Source organism: Ranitomeya imitator, chromosome 7 (assembly GCF_032444005.1).
Source record: "Ranitomeya imitator isolate aRanImi1 chromosome 7, aRanImi1.pri, whole genome shotgun sequence".
NCBI lineage: Eukaryota > Metazoa > Chordata > Amphibia > Anura > Dendrobatidae > Ranitomeya > Ranitomeya imitator.
Genome location: NC_091288.1, coordinates 45273837 through 45289136, shown reverse-complemented (window position 1 = coordinate 45289136; position 15300 = coordinate 45273837). Strand labels below are relative to the sequence as shown.

The following is a 15300-nucleotide window of genomic DNA, read 5'->3' as shown; positions in this document are numbered from 1 at the left end:
TATCAGTCTGATGAGGACTTGCTTGTAGGGTCGTCTTCTCCAACGTAGGTACCGAGAAACAGCGGCACTTGTCGTCCCTCTGTTATCCGTCGGCTGTGTAGTCTCTAGGAACCCGCAACCTGGGGTTTAAGGGGTTACTGTGGTGGGCAGAGGGGATGCTAGGCAAACGGGGTCCCCTGTGCTGTGAGTCTTTTGCTTCAACAGTGCAGCCTATCCCAGGAGAACAATGCTCAGTTTATTATTGGGTCTCAACAGGAATCAGGGGCTCTGCACTAATACCGTGGGTACTAGGGGCCGCTGTCTCTGCACGGGCCGCTGTCTCTGCACGGGCCGCTGTCTCTGCACGGGCGTCAGGGCGCACCTCTCCAGTCACAGCAGAGTCCGTTTTCACGTACTCACAAGATGCAGTCTTTCTGGACAATCTCCCTGTATCAGTCCTCTGACCGGGAGCTCACTCTCTCTCTTTCCCGGAGCACAGCTGCGTGCTGTTCTGGCTGCTGTATCCGCTGCTCTCCCCGCTGCGCCCAATGCTCTCTTTTCTGCATACGCTGCTCTCTCTCCAGTGCACGCTGCTCTAGCCCTGGAACACGCGCCCTTTTCCTCCCTCAACCCGGCTTCCTTCCTGTCCTGGTCTCTAAGTCTTCCCCCAGGGAAACCTGCTTCACAGCTAAGTGGTTCCAGGCACGGAGCAGAGAAGGTAACCCTCTTACACATGTGCAGGCATTGCAGTAGCTGCTTAGGTATCCATAGTTACGACGACTGACAGTGACAGCTGTCAGTGGTCGTAACCATGGATACTTAAGCTGCTGCAATGCAATAGAGCACGGGCTCCTCCAGTCCATCCAAGACATGGGTGTATAGCCCGTTCTTGTGGGTTCCATAGCACCATTTTTGGGATTGCTGGGTGTCCCAACTGTCCGACCCCAATGATCACTAGAGAGGGAAAATTTGATATTTTGGAAATAACCCTTTAATGTTAGACTGCTGAAAAGTGACTGTACAGAACAGGGAGTGTTGAGGGTAGGATTAGACAAGTGTGAAAAACACAATATTTCGGATTTTTAAAATAAAAAATAAAGATAGTGATATGGAAAATTGGGGGAAAAAACACATTATCAAAAAGATACGGTTCTCCATATGCTCCCTGAAGACAAAAATGTACCACAAATTTAAAAGTAATGTAATCCAGTTCATGCCAATTCCACACTGATAGGCTATGTGCACCCGTAGGAAAAGAGGTGCAGAATTTTCTGCACAAAATCCGCATCTCCTGGCAGAATCCGCAGCTGCGGATTTGCCACGGTTTTTATCCGGATTTTGTGTGGTTTTTATGCGGAATTGATGCGGATTTTGTGCGGATTTTCTGCTTATTTTGCCACTGTGGATTTTTAACATGGAGGGGTGCAGAAACGCTGCAGATCCGCGCAAAAGAAGTGACATGCAACTCTTTGAAATCCGCAGCAATTCCGCACTGATTTTTCCGCACCATCTCCACAGCTATTTTTTTATCCCATTGATTAACATTGTACTGTACATCACAGTGCGGATCTGCAGTGTTTATGCGTGGAAAATCCGCTGCGGATCCGCAGCAAATCCGCATCGTGTGCACATAGCCTTAATATTGGACTGAAGTCCGACGGTTGGTTTTGTAATTTTGCACTGTCAGAAAAACTTTATACTATTTTTATGGTGCTAGAAAAAAAAAACCTGCATAGTCATTGATATTTGCTGTTAATCCGTTTTATTATGAGATCATGTACACGATTTCCCAGAATGCCCATAAGATGACTTCCTCACGTCTTCTCTTTACATCAACAGGAAATCGACTTTCTTTAATGTGTTGACGAAGAGCCAGGCGGCTGCAGAAAACTTTCCATTTTGCACCATTAATCCCAATGAGAGCAGGGTGCCCATCCCTGATGAGAGATTTGATTTTCTATGTGAACATCACAAGCCGGCAAGGTAGGAGGATGTCCTTTCCAGCACACGGGTGGGATGATTGCTTGGAGGTGAGCTCTGTCTCCGCAGGGGTTGTCTCAAATAATACTAATATATTCTTTTAAAAGCTTAATTATGACCTTGATAATGTAAAAGCTTCATCAGAACTCGCAGTCCCAGTCATTGGCTGTGTGAGCATGCCAACGGTCAGTCATTAAAGGTGAAATTCGCTTACTCATTGGAGGACTGGACTTTGTGGGATTAAAAATCATCCTAGTTGGCAGCTTGCAGTCCCATGTAAAGTCTGTGTGCTGTGATAACGTGACGGTCTGCCGACGAGGCTCTTACGGTCTGCCGACGAGGCTCTTATGGTCTGCCGACGAGGCTCTTACGGTCTGCCGACGAGGCTCTTACGGTCTGCCGACGAGGCTCTTACGGTCTGCCGACGAGGCTCTTACGGTCTGCCGACGAGGCTCTTACGGTCTGCCGACGAGGCTTTTACGGTCTGCCGACGAGGCAGTTTTTTGTCTTTTGATTGCTTACAGGCACCTTTCACTGTGGACTGAGCGGTGACTGTAGCCACTTCCTGCATGTATCTGTAACTAAAATCTGGCGGCTCCCAGGGGGAAATACGTTTTTTGTCCTCCCTGTAGCTATACTTTTAGTAAGATGGTCGGACAGCATTGTAATGCTATTTACCTGTAGTTTAACCCCATATCTGCAGGTAAAGAGCATTTTGTCTTCTTTAACCCCTTCACGCCGCGGCCCTTTTTCGTTTTTGCGTTTTCGTTTTTCACTCCCCTCTTTCCCAGAGCCATAACTTTTTATTTTTTATTTTTCCGTCAGTATGGCTATGTGAGGGCCTGTATATACTCGAGTATAAGCCGAGATTTTCAGCCCAAAATTTTGGGCTGAAAGTGCCCCTCTCGGCTTATACTCGAGTCACGGTGGGCGGCAGGGTCGGCGGGTGAGGGGGAGAGGGCGCTGAGGCATACTCACCTAGTCCCGGCGATCCTGACGCTCCCTCTGCCTGTCACACGGTCTTCGTTGCTGCAGCTCTTCCCCTGTTCAGCGGTCACGTGGGACCGCTCATTAGAGAAATGAATATGCGGCTCCACCTCCCATAGGGGTGTAGCCGCATATTCATTTCTCTAATCAGCGGTGCCGGTGACTGCTGATAGAGGAAGAGGCTGCGGCACCGAAGACCGTGTGACAGGCAGAGGGAGCGGGACGCTGGGAGCAGGTAAGTATGTAATATTCACCTGTCCGCGTTCCACACGCCGGGCGCCGCTCTGTCTTCGCGTCCTCTTGCACTGACTGTTCAGGTCAGAGGGCGCGATGACGCATATAGTGTGCGTGGCGCCCTCTGCCTGATCAGTCAGAGCGGAGAGACGCCGGGACCGGACGCTGAGGAGCTGCAAGCAAGAGAGGTGAGTATGGCATTTTTTTTTTATTGCAGCAGCAGCAATGGCAGAGCTTTCTATGGCACAGCTATGGGGCAGGAATGAACGGCGCAGAGCACTATATGGCAGCTATGGGGCAGGAATAAACGGCGCAGAGCACTATATGGCAGCTATGGAGCAGGAATGAACGGTGCAGAGCACTATATGGCAGCTATGGAGCAGGAATGAACGGTGCAGAGCACTATATGTCAGCTATGGAGCAGGAATGAATGGTGCAGAGCACTATATGGCAGCTATGGGGCAGGAATGAACGGTGCAGAGCACTATATGGCAGCTATGGGGCAGGAATGAACGGTGCAGAGCACTATATGGCAGCTATGGGGCAGGAATGAACGGTGCAGAGCACTATGGCACAGCTATGGGGCAGGAATGAACAGTGCAGAGCACTATATGGCACATCTATGGGGCAATAATGAACGGTGCAGAGCACTTTATGGCAGAGCTTTCTATGGCACATCTATGGGACCATAATGAACGGTGCAGAGCACTATATGGCAGAGCTTTCTATGGCACATCTATGGGGCAATAATGAACGGTGCAGAGCACTATATGGCACAGCTTTATATGGCACATCTATGGGGCAATAATGAATGGTGCAGAGCACTATATGGCACAGTTTTATGTGGCACATCTATGGGGCAATAATGAACAGTATGGAGCATTATATGTGGCACAGCTTTATATGGAGCATCTATGGGGCAATAATGAACAATATGGAGCATTATATGTGGCACAGCTTTATATGGAGCATCTATGGGGCAATAATGAACAATATGGAGCATTATATGTGGCACAGCTTTATACAGAGCATCTATGGGGCAATAATGAACGATATGCAGCATTATATGTGGTACAGCTTTATACAGAGCATCTATGGGGCAATAATGAACAATATGGAGCATTATATGTGGCACAGCTTTATATGGAGCATCTATGGGGCAATAATGAACAATATGGAGCATTATATGTGGCACAGCTTTATATGGAGCATCTTATGGGGCAATAATGAACGGTATGGAGCATCTATTTTTTTTTTTTGAAATTCACCGGTAGCTGCTGCATTTTCCACCCTAGGCTTATACTCGAGTCAATAAGTTTTCCCAGTTTTTTGTGGCAAAATTAGGGGGGTCGGCTTATACTCGGGTCGGCATATACTCGAGTATATACGGTATTTTTTGCGGGACGATTTGTAATTTTGAACAACACCATTGGTTTTACTATGTCTTGTACAAGAAAACAGGAAAAAAAATTCCAAGTGTGGTGAAATTGCAAAAAAGTGCAATCTCAAACTGGGTTTTTTGTTTGGCTTTTTTGCTAGGTTCACGAAATGCTCCAGGTCATAATGAGTTCATAGACACCAAACATGTCTAGGTTATTTTTTATCTTAGTGGTGAAAAAAAATTCAAAACTTTGCTTAAAAGCAAACAAACAAAAAAAAAAACGCCATTTTCCGATACCCATAGCGTCTCCATTTTTCGTGATCTGGGGTCGGGTGAGGGCTTATTTTTTGTGTGCCGAGCTGACGTTTTTAATGATACCACTTTTGTGCAGATATGTTTTTTTGATCACCCGTTATTGCATTTTAATGCCATGTCGCGGCGACCAAAAAAACGTAATTCTGGCGTTTCAAATTTTTTTCTTGCTACGCTGTTTAGCGATCAGGTTAATGCTTTTTTTATTGATAGATCGGGCGATTCTGAACCCGGTGATACCAAATATGTGTAGGTTTGATTTTTTTTTTTGTTTTATTTTGGATGGGGCGAAAGGGGGGTGATTGAAACTTTAATATTTGTTTTATTTTTTTCATATTTTTAAAAACATTTTTTTTTACTTTTGCCATGCTTCAATAGCCTCCATGGGAGGCTAGAAGCTGGCAGCGATCATCAGATCACTGCTATGCAGCTGAAATGCAGGCTTGCTATGAGCTCCAACAGCAGGCCGGCATCAGTAACCATAGAGGTCTCAAGGACCTCTATGGTTACCATCCTGACGCATCGCTGACCCCCGATCATGTGACAGGGGTCAGCGATGCGTTCATTTCTGGCCGCGCAGCCGGAAGCGGTAGTTAAATGCCGCTGTCAGCGTTTGACAGCGGCATTTAACAGGTTAATAGCGGTGGGTGAATCGCAATTTCACCCGCCGCTATTGCGCGCACATGTCAGCTGTACAAAACAGCTGACATGTCGCGGCTTTAATGTGGGCTCACCGCCGGAGCCCACATCAAAGCAGGGGATCTGACCTCCGCAGTAATAGTACGGCGCATGTTGTGAAGGGGTTAAAGGGAATGTGTAATGGGAAAAAAAGACTTGGGGTACGTTCCCACATGGCGTTTTTGCATCTCAGGCCGGCGTCACACACAGCGTAAAACAATACGGTCCGTATATTACGGCCGTAATACGCTGAAAAGTCCCGAAAAAAGTGGTCCGTAGCTCCTCCGTAGGCAGGGTGTGTCAGCGTTTTTTGCGCATGGCATCCTCCGTATGTAATCCGTATGGCATCCGTACTGCGTGGTTTTCTCGCAGGCTAGCAAAACCAACATACCGCTATAGAAGTGATCCATGTGTCCCAAAAAGAAAAGAAAATATATATATACTGTCTATATATATATATATATATATATATATATATATATATGTCAGTAGACACATATATTAGAGAGAAAAGCCGGTAATTCAGTGCGGTGTACAGTAAAATCACACTGACAGCTTACAGTAGAATAGGTAGAATAAATGTGTACACATAGAATAGGTATATATATATATATGTCAGTGAGACACATATATGTATATATATTAATATTTATTCCAGCGCTAGACAGCTTGAAAGCCGGTAATTCCAATACCGGCTTTTTCCTTCTCCTTCCTAAAACCCGACATGATTTGAGACATGGTTTACATACAGTAAACCATGTCTTCTCTCCATTTTTTTTGCAGATTCCACACTACTAATGTCAGTAGTGTGTATCTGCAAAATTTGGCCGTTCTAGCTCTTAAAATAAAGGGTTAAATGGCGGAAAAAATTGGCGTGGGCTCCCGCGCAATTTTCTCCGCCAGAGTAGTAAAGCCAGTGACTGAGGGCAGATATTAATAGCCTGGAGAGGGTCCACGGTTATTGGCCCCCCCCTGGCTAAAAATATCTGCCCCCAGCCACCCCAGAAAAGGCACATCTGGAAGATGCGCCTATTCTGGCACTTGGCCACTCTCTTCCCATTCCCGTGTAGCGGTGGGATATGGGGTAATGAAGGGTTAATGCCACCTTGCTATTGTAAGGTGACATTAAGCCTAATTAATAATGGAGAGGCGTCAATTATGACACCTATCCATTATTAATCCAATTGTAGTGAAGGGTTAAATAAAACACAAACACATTATTTAAAATTATTTTAATGAAATAAAAACAATGGTTATTGCAGTATTTTATTCAACGCCCAATCCAGTCACTGAAGACCCTCGTTCTGTGAGTAAATAAACATAATAAACCAACAATATACTTACCCTCCGCAGATCTGTAACGTCCAACGATGTAAATCCTTCTGAAGGGGTTAAAACATTTTGCAGCAAGGAGCTGTGCTAATGCAGGCTGCTCCTCGCTGCAAAACCCCAGGGAATGAGGCTAAAAATAGATCAATGATCTATATTTAGCTTTATTTGCGGTGAGGCGCCCTCTGCTGGCTGTTCATAGATCGTGGGAAATTACCTAGAAAGCTCCCTGGCTTTCTAGGTAATTTCCCACGATCTATGAACAGCCAGCAGAGGGCGCCTCACCGCAAATGAAGCTAAATATAGATCATTGATCTATTTTTAGCCTCATTCCCTGGGGTTTTGCAGCGAGGAGCAGCCTGCATTAGCACAGCTCCTTGCTGCAAAATGTTTTAACCCCTTCAGAAGGATTTACATCGTTGGACGTTACAGATCTGCGGAGGGTAAGTATATTGTTGGTTTATTATGTTTTTTTACTCACAGAACGAGGGTCTTCAGTGACTGGATTGGGCGTTGAATAAAATACTGCAACAACCATTGTTTTTATTTCATTAAAATAATTTTAAATAATGTGTTTGTGTTTTATTTAACCCTTCACTACAATTGGATTAATAATGGATAGGTGTCATAATTGACGCCTCTCCATTATTAATTAGGCTTAATGTCACCTTACAATAGCAAGGTGGCATTAACCCTTCATTACCCCATATCCCACCGCTACACGGGAATGGGAAGAGAGTGGCCAAGTGCCAGAATAGGCGCATCTTCCAGATGTGCCTTTTCTGGGGTGGCTGGGGGCAGATATTTTTAGCCAGGGGGGGGCCAATAACCGTGGACCCTCTCCAGGCTATTAATATCTGCCCTCAGTCACTGGCTTTACTACTCTGGCGGAGAAAATTGCGCGGGAGCCCACGCCAATTTTTTCCGCCATTTAACCCTTTATTTTAAGAGCTAGAACGGCCAAATTTTGCAGATACACACTACTGACATTAGTAGTGTGGAATCTGCAAAAAAAATGGAGAGAAGACATGGTTTACTGTATGTAAACCATGTCTCAAATCATGTCGGGTTTTAGGAAGGAGAAAGAAAAAGCCGGTATTGGAATTACCGGCTTTCAAGCTGTATAGCGCTGGAATAAATATTAATATATATACATATATGTGTCTCACTGACATATATATATATATATACATATATATACCTATTCTATGTGTACACATTTATTCTACCTATTGGACTGTAAGCTGTCAGTGTGATTTTACTGTACACCGCACTGAATTGCCGGCTTTTCTCTCTAACAGCGCTGCGTATTTCTCGCAAGTCACACTGCTTGTCCGTGTGTAATCCGTATTTTTCACGCTTCCATAGACTTTCATTGGCGTATTTCTTGCGCAGTACGGTGACAAACGCAGCATGCTGCGATTTTGTACGGCCGTAGAAAGCCGTATAATACTGATCAGTAAAATACGGCAAATAGGAGCAGGGGCATAGAGAATAATTGTGCCGTATTTTTTGCGAGTTTTACGGACGTAGATTCTGCGCTCTTACGTCCGTAAAACTCGCAAGTGTGACGCCGGCCTCATTTTTATTTCTGCTGAAAAAAAAAGCTATGTTTTATACTACCAGCAAAGTAAATTAAGACTGCTAAAATCTCATTCACATGCTGTTTTTTTGTGTGTTTGTTGATCTGCTGGATATTTTTTTGAAATCTGCAACATGTCAATTCTTTCAAGGTTTTTGCAGCGTTTTTCACGAATTCAAATGAATAGGAAAAAACTGAATTAAAAACTTGTCTAAAAATGCGTGTACTGTACGCAGCGGTTTTCCTCCCAACACTATGGTTTTTGGTGTAGAAAAATCTGTCATCTTACCCTTATTGTTTACTTTGGGTTCTTTTTTAAATGTATTTTTTTGAGTTTAGATTTTTATTATCAATGTATTCTTGCTATTTTTACTCTGACCATTATGCCTAATATTATAGAACCAAAAACACATGGGCTATTTGCACAGTGAACAAGTCTGTAGAAACCTGTTCACACCACCAAGAAACTTGAAGACACATAAAGAGCACAGCGAGGTCAAAAATACTGTTATAAAGAAGTCACAGTAAATCAGCAAGTGCTAGTCAAAAAATGAAAAAATACAGGGTATTTAGTTAATACGTTTTTTTTTGCAAAAAAATGTATATTAAGCTGCTCCACCAATCGCCAAGGTATACCCATAATAGAGCAATCCTATCTAATGTATATATTCCCTATCTGATGTATTTAAAAACCTGATCATCTGTATAGTACCTGTATAAGCAGGGTTCAGAGAGAAAATATCCATGTGGACATGCAGGATGGAACAGCTTTAGTGCAAATGGCCCACAGAGGAGTGGTGGACTCCCCAGTCTTGTAGACACAAGAGAACAATTATAGAACCAGAAACACATGGGCTACTTGCACAGTGAACAAGTCTGTAGAAACCTGTTCACACCACCAAGAAACTTGAAGACACATAAAGAGCACAGCGAGGTCAAAAATACTCTGTTGTAAAGAAGTCACAGTAAATGAGCAAGTGCTAGTCAAAAAATGAAAAAATACTGGGTATTTAGTTAATACGTTTTTTTGCAAAAAAATGTATATTAAGCTGCTCCACCAATCGCCAAGGTATACCCATAATAGAGCAGTCCTATCTAATGTATATATTCCCTATCTGAGCCCATGTGTTTTTGGTTCTATAATTGTTCTCTTGTTTCTACAAGACTGGGGAGTCCACCACTCCTCTGTGGGCCATTTGCACTAAAGCTGTTCCATCCTGCATGTCCACATGGATATTTTCTCTCTGAACCCTGCTTATACAGGTACTATACAGATGATCAGGTTTTTAAATACATCAGATAGGGAATATATACATTAGATGGGACTGCTCTATTATGGGTATACCTTGGCGATTGGTGGAGCAGCTCAACTAAATACCCTGTATTTTTTCATTTTTTGACTAGCACTTGCTCATTTACTGTGACTTCTTTACAACAGAGTATTTTTGACCTCGCTGTGCCCTTTTTGTGTCTTTATGCCTAATATTAGTCTCATACTGTCTGTTCTGTACAGCATCGGTATGGACTCAGACAGCTGTAGACTGGCTCTGAATACGGGAGTTCTTTTTGAGCATGCTCTCATTTGAGCAAAGGTCATTGTGAACGGATGGGGTGGAGGAGTGCTGTAACATCAGCTATTGCGTATGGTGGATTCTGTGTTATTTTCTGTGTATAAAGGTGTGATAGTCATTGTAATCCTCTTTTTAAAGGGTTTTCCAAGTTTGGGGCTCGAGTCTGCAGTTGCGCTATGTGACTGTAGACTTGTTAATCCTCACAGTGTACACAATGTGCACTGTCAGGATTCTACTGTGTGGAGAACGGGCAGTCATGTGACTGCATGTCTGCGATTTATATACTTCCGGCCACATTACACTAGACGTGACTGACCTCGCTCAATTCACCTTTATTGAGCGAGGCAGCACACATCTAGTTGGCATGTGACTGCATGTATGCAAATTGCATACTTGAGGTCATGCGGCCGGCATTGGAGAACCCTGACGGCGCACACTGTGAGGATTCACAAGTGTACAGTCACATAGTGACTTCAGACTTGAACCTTCAGCCTGGATAACCCCTTTAGTAATGACTGACATGAAAAGTCATCTATACAGACTAGGAAGCATTCAGTCTTGTATTAGGCTTGGTGGTGAGTATGAAAATTGCAAGATTTTTTTGTTAATAAAGAAAGTTAATGTGAAAAATGTTTGAATGTAAAAAAAACCCCCCAAAACATTTAACTTAAAGTGGATATCCAGGACTTTGTGAAAAACAAAAAATGTGCCTGGTGCCGTACATTGCTGGTACAGAGCGGTCACAGACTGCTCCTACCAGTGATACAGCTGTCTCTGCTGACGTCACGTCGACAGAGCGGCAACTTCTTTTCCTCCTTGCTCTGTCGAGGGGATGTAACTTCCCACGTCACTCTGATTGACAGTCTGCTCTCCCAGTTAGGCAGCGGGATTCCGGCTATAAATCAGAATGATGTCGGAAGTCCCGCCCTGTCAACAGAGTGCAGCGGAAAAGAAGCCCGCACTCTTACCAACGTGACATCAGCAGAGGAAGCTGAATCTTCGGCAGGAGCCGTCTGTGCCGGTGAGGAATGGCGCCGAACACAACAGGCAGGTAGGTAGCAATGACCTGTCTGGTAGTGCTTAGGCACATTTTTAGTTTTTCACAAACTCCCGGATCACCTTTAAAAACCTGATTTAAAGGGAACTGTCAAGTCATTTTAAGCAACTAAACTGTCTCCAATGTGGTGTTAATGATACAATATACATCACTATCACGTTGTTGTGAATCAAAACGTCGTTATAATCCTCTCCAAAAATCACTTTGCATAGTTATAAAGTACCATCTCTATTAGTCACAGGGGTGGCGCTTCCTTTTTTTATTTGTCACAGGCTTGTCATATTCTCGATACCCACGCACTTCGATTGTTGCTACGGGGTGCGTCGGCATAACGGGAATCTGCGCTGAAATTCCACGATTGCACAGTAACGATCGGGTCCCCAGTCATGCGCTGGAGCCGCTGCGTGTCACGGGCTTTGTGACCACGCTCACCACTGCGCATGTATGGGAGGACGCTCGTCACTGTGCAAGAGTGGAATTTTAGGACAGATTCTCGTTACGTCTGCGCAGCCCAGAACGTCAGAGCGCCTTGGCGTCGACAGTATAAAGAGGCGGTGACTAAATTGAATGTACTGTACTATATAAGTATACAAAGTGACTTTTGTAGATGATTACGGCGCCGTTTTGATTAAAAACAACGTGTTAGTGATGCCCACAGCTAATAGCTGTAAATCATCCAGCTGCGGCGCTTAAAACTAAATCTCCGAGCACTAAAAAATACTCGGAGGACCCCGAGCGTGCTCAGGAAACTCGAGTAACGAGTATATTCGCTCATAACTAATCACTAGCCATACTGGGGACAGTTTAGTTCCTAAAAATAACGTGACGGGTTCCCTTTAAACAATGGATCGTTTTCTGATGGCACATTTCCTTTAAGGTCAGCTAAATGTATACGTCTGCTTGAAATTGGACGCTGACACAAATGTAGCGTGTTCTTTGCCCATTATCAGACTTGCACAGATCTGATGTTCCATTACTAGGACTGATTTCATTAGTGATTGTGTTTGTTTCCTCTGAAGCAAAGTTCCGGCTTTTCTGAATGTGGTGGACATCGCCGGCCTTGTGAAAGGGGCCAGCGCGGGCCAAGGCTTGGGGAACGCTTTTCTGTCTCACATCAGTGCCTGCGATGGAATATTTCATCTTATGCGTAAGTAACAGCTGCTGTATTATATATAATATATATAAAATAAAAAATAGAACAATGCTCAATCTTTCTCTGGCGATCCTACATTGACAAGTTGGTGGCGCTTCCTGATTTTTTTGTGCACTGGTTGTCAGCATGTGATCACTGCAGTCAATCAGCACGGCACCATCATGCCAGTAGGATGGCATGTGACCCCTTCAGCCACTGATTGGCTGCAGTGGTCATCTGATGACAGCCGGTATACAAAGACCAGGAGCATCGCCAGAGCTTATGTGCTGGATTTTTTTGTTTTGTTTTTTTGTTTTTTGTCGAATAACTATTAAAATCCACATTGTTCCAGGAACATGATCCCAGTCTTCCCCAGCTCTTTTCCATGTACCTAACTGCAGTGATGGTATCTTGTTATTATTTATTATACATTGCCTATATAGCGCTATCATATTTTGCAGCGCTTTTCATATATGATCATCACTGTCCCCATTGGGGCTCACAATCTAGATTCCCTACAGGTACGTCTTTGTGGTGTGAGAGGATGTCTGAGAACCCTCAGGAAACCCACACAAACACAGGGAGAAGATACAAACTCCTTGCAGATGTTGTCCTTGGTGGGATTTGAACCCAGGACTCCATAACTGGAAAGCAACAGTGCTAACCACTGAGCCACTATGCTGCCCATTAAAGGAAATCGGTCACCAGAGTAAAAGGGGGATACTCTGAGGAACCTTAGGTGTAAATCGCATTCTGGTTTGTTTTACATGTTCCTTTACTCCTTTTTTCCGTGTTTTCTTTCATGGCTTTGCTGCCTTCACTATAAATCCACAATCTTCACATTCCAATAAGAACAATGAAAACCATTGCATGAATAGGTGTGTCCAAACTTTTGACTGGTTTTGAATCTGCCGGCTCATGTACCTTAAATTCATCAGGTGGTCACCTGTAATAGCTTCAGTGAACAGGTATGCCTCATGAAGAGTTCATTTGTGGAATCATTGGCATCCAGAAAGTGTTTCCATCAGGTGTGTTTAGCACAGGGAGTGTTGCTGCCCAGTTTCTTGTATTGCTGAGCCCTATTTCACAACTGTTCTAAGCCAGAATATAGCAAGAACCTCTTGGCTAAGTAAAGAGAAACTACAGTCCATCATTACTTTAATACATGAAGGTCAGTTAGTCTGTAAAATATCTAGAACCTTGAAAGTATCCTTAAGTACACTTGTGAACGTCATCGATCACTACGATGAAACTGGCTGTCATGAGGACCGTCACAGGAAAAGAAATACCAAAAAGTACTTTTGCTGCAGAGGATAAGTGCATCAGAGTTATCCGCCTCGGAATCAGCAAATTGAAGGCACCTTAGATAACCGCCCTAGTTATAAATAATTTAGAGACCTCTCAACATCAACTGTCCAGAGGAGACTGTAAGAAGCGGCCTTTATGGTCGAATTGCTGAACAGAAGTCAACAAGAGTTCAGCGCCTCTGAGAACAAGTTCAAAGACTGTTGGAAGCCATTTCAGGTGAGGTGATATCCTCATGAAGCTGCTGAGAGCATGCCAAGGGGGTGTAAACCTGTCATCAGTGTAAAAAGGGGGTACTCTGCGGAATCTGAGGTTTAACACACACTCTGGTTTATTTCACTCGTAAATTCAAATGACACAATTATGGATCTTGTAGAATGAGATAAGTAATCACATGGATAGACTTGTCAATTATTTCTAAACAGCTGCAAGCAGAAAAATAAGTTTTACTTGCAGAATGTAGAGTCCCCCTTTAATGTGAGGGTAACCGGATCGTGTACTGTATAGTCGACAACCCCGTTAACAGCAGCTGTTTTACATCTCATCTTTGCCAAGCAGAATATTCTTCTTGATAACGGAAAGAGGATTGATATCTGTTGGTTACACTCTTCGTCCAGGAATCCTGTAGTGTCGGCGGTCAGCTTAAAGAGGTTGTTCATCTTTTCTTTTTTTTTTCTTGCATGTATTTGGGGCAAAAAAAAAATTTTTTTTTTGCAATTGGGTTTGATATTTTTTTTCAAATCACTTTGCTTTTATTTCCTTTTACATTCAACTTTGATATAATCTGTGGGCCATAAATCAGCGGAGAGGGGCTCAGAAAAAGACAGATAAATGAGTTGGACACATATCAGATTAACAGGCTCACTGATGGACTCTCAGATAACTCCTTCAGCAGCCAGTGTAGCTCAGAGACTATATAAAGCAAACGGAGGACATTTTTTTTAATAAGATCCAATTGCAAATATTATTTTTAGCCCCAATTACATGCATTTAAGTAAACCTCATAACAAAAAATGTATCCAAAGACTGAAAACCACTTGGTTCTAGCTGTATGCCTTACCTGATACTACTGCAGGGCATCATCCACATAATCTGTGTTTATCCACTTGTTTCCTTTAATCCTTTTGTTTCTTACACCGCATTGTCCCGGGCAGGTCATTTACACCTCAGTTCCGCTCAGTATGACTGTCCCTAATAATTACACAGCTCACACAGTATGACGGTCCCAGCTGGCATCCGAGCCGCTGATCCTGACCGGCGATGGTGAACATGCTACTCTCAGGACGTGCCTCTGTTCAGGTTACATAATACTCACTATTAATAGCAGGATGGATCGGTCGGCACGGCGTGGCTCGCAGAGTAGCGCAACTTAATGTTCACCTTTTTAAAGATCAGATTATGCAAAATGTCTTTTAGACATCCATGAATCTGTCATTTCTAGATAGAACAAGGTACTTAACAATCAGTTGCTAAATATATGGAGACATTCTGATTTTAGCTGTCAGAGATCAAGTTTATCTGTTGCTCAGTGACAGGGAGACCTCCCATCCAATAATTCTATAAACTCCATGCTGGTCCATGATCATCACTGGCACAGTGTAAGACGCTTTATAAGTAGGTTTGCTTTACAGAAACATTTAGGCTTTGTTCACACACACAAGTTTTTTTTTGTGTTTTCTTAAGCTGTTTTTTTATGCAAATTATAAACTGAGATTTTAGATTTCTTTTTTCTCCTCGACTGAATTTGAGAACCGCATCGTTTTTGAAATCGGC

General features: G+C 43.5%; 1 protein-coding gene across 1 annotated transcript in view; it reads left to right on the top strand.

The window, feature by feature from the left end:
* The window catches only part of OLA1 (Obg like ATPase 1), a 216206-nt gene that overhangs the window by 27477 nt on the left and 173429 nt on the right, over positions 1–15300 (top strand). The window contains exons 3-4 of the mRNA XM_069733169.1: positions 1819–1962; positions 12110–12237. Of these exons, the coding sequence (XP_069589270.1) occupies positions 1819–1962; positions 12110–12237 (272 nt within the window). The remainder of the gene's footprint in view (positions 1–1818; positions 1963–12109; positions 12238–15300) is intronic.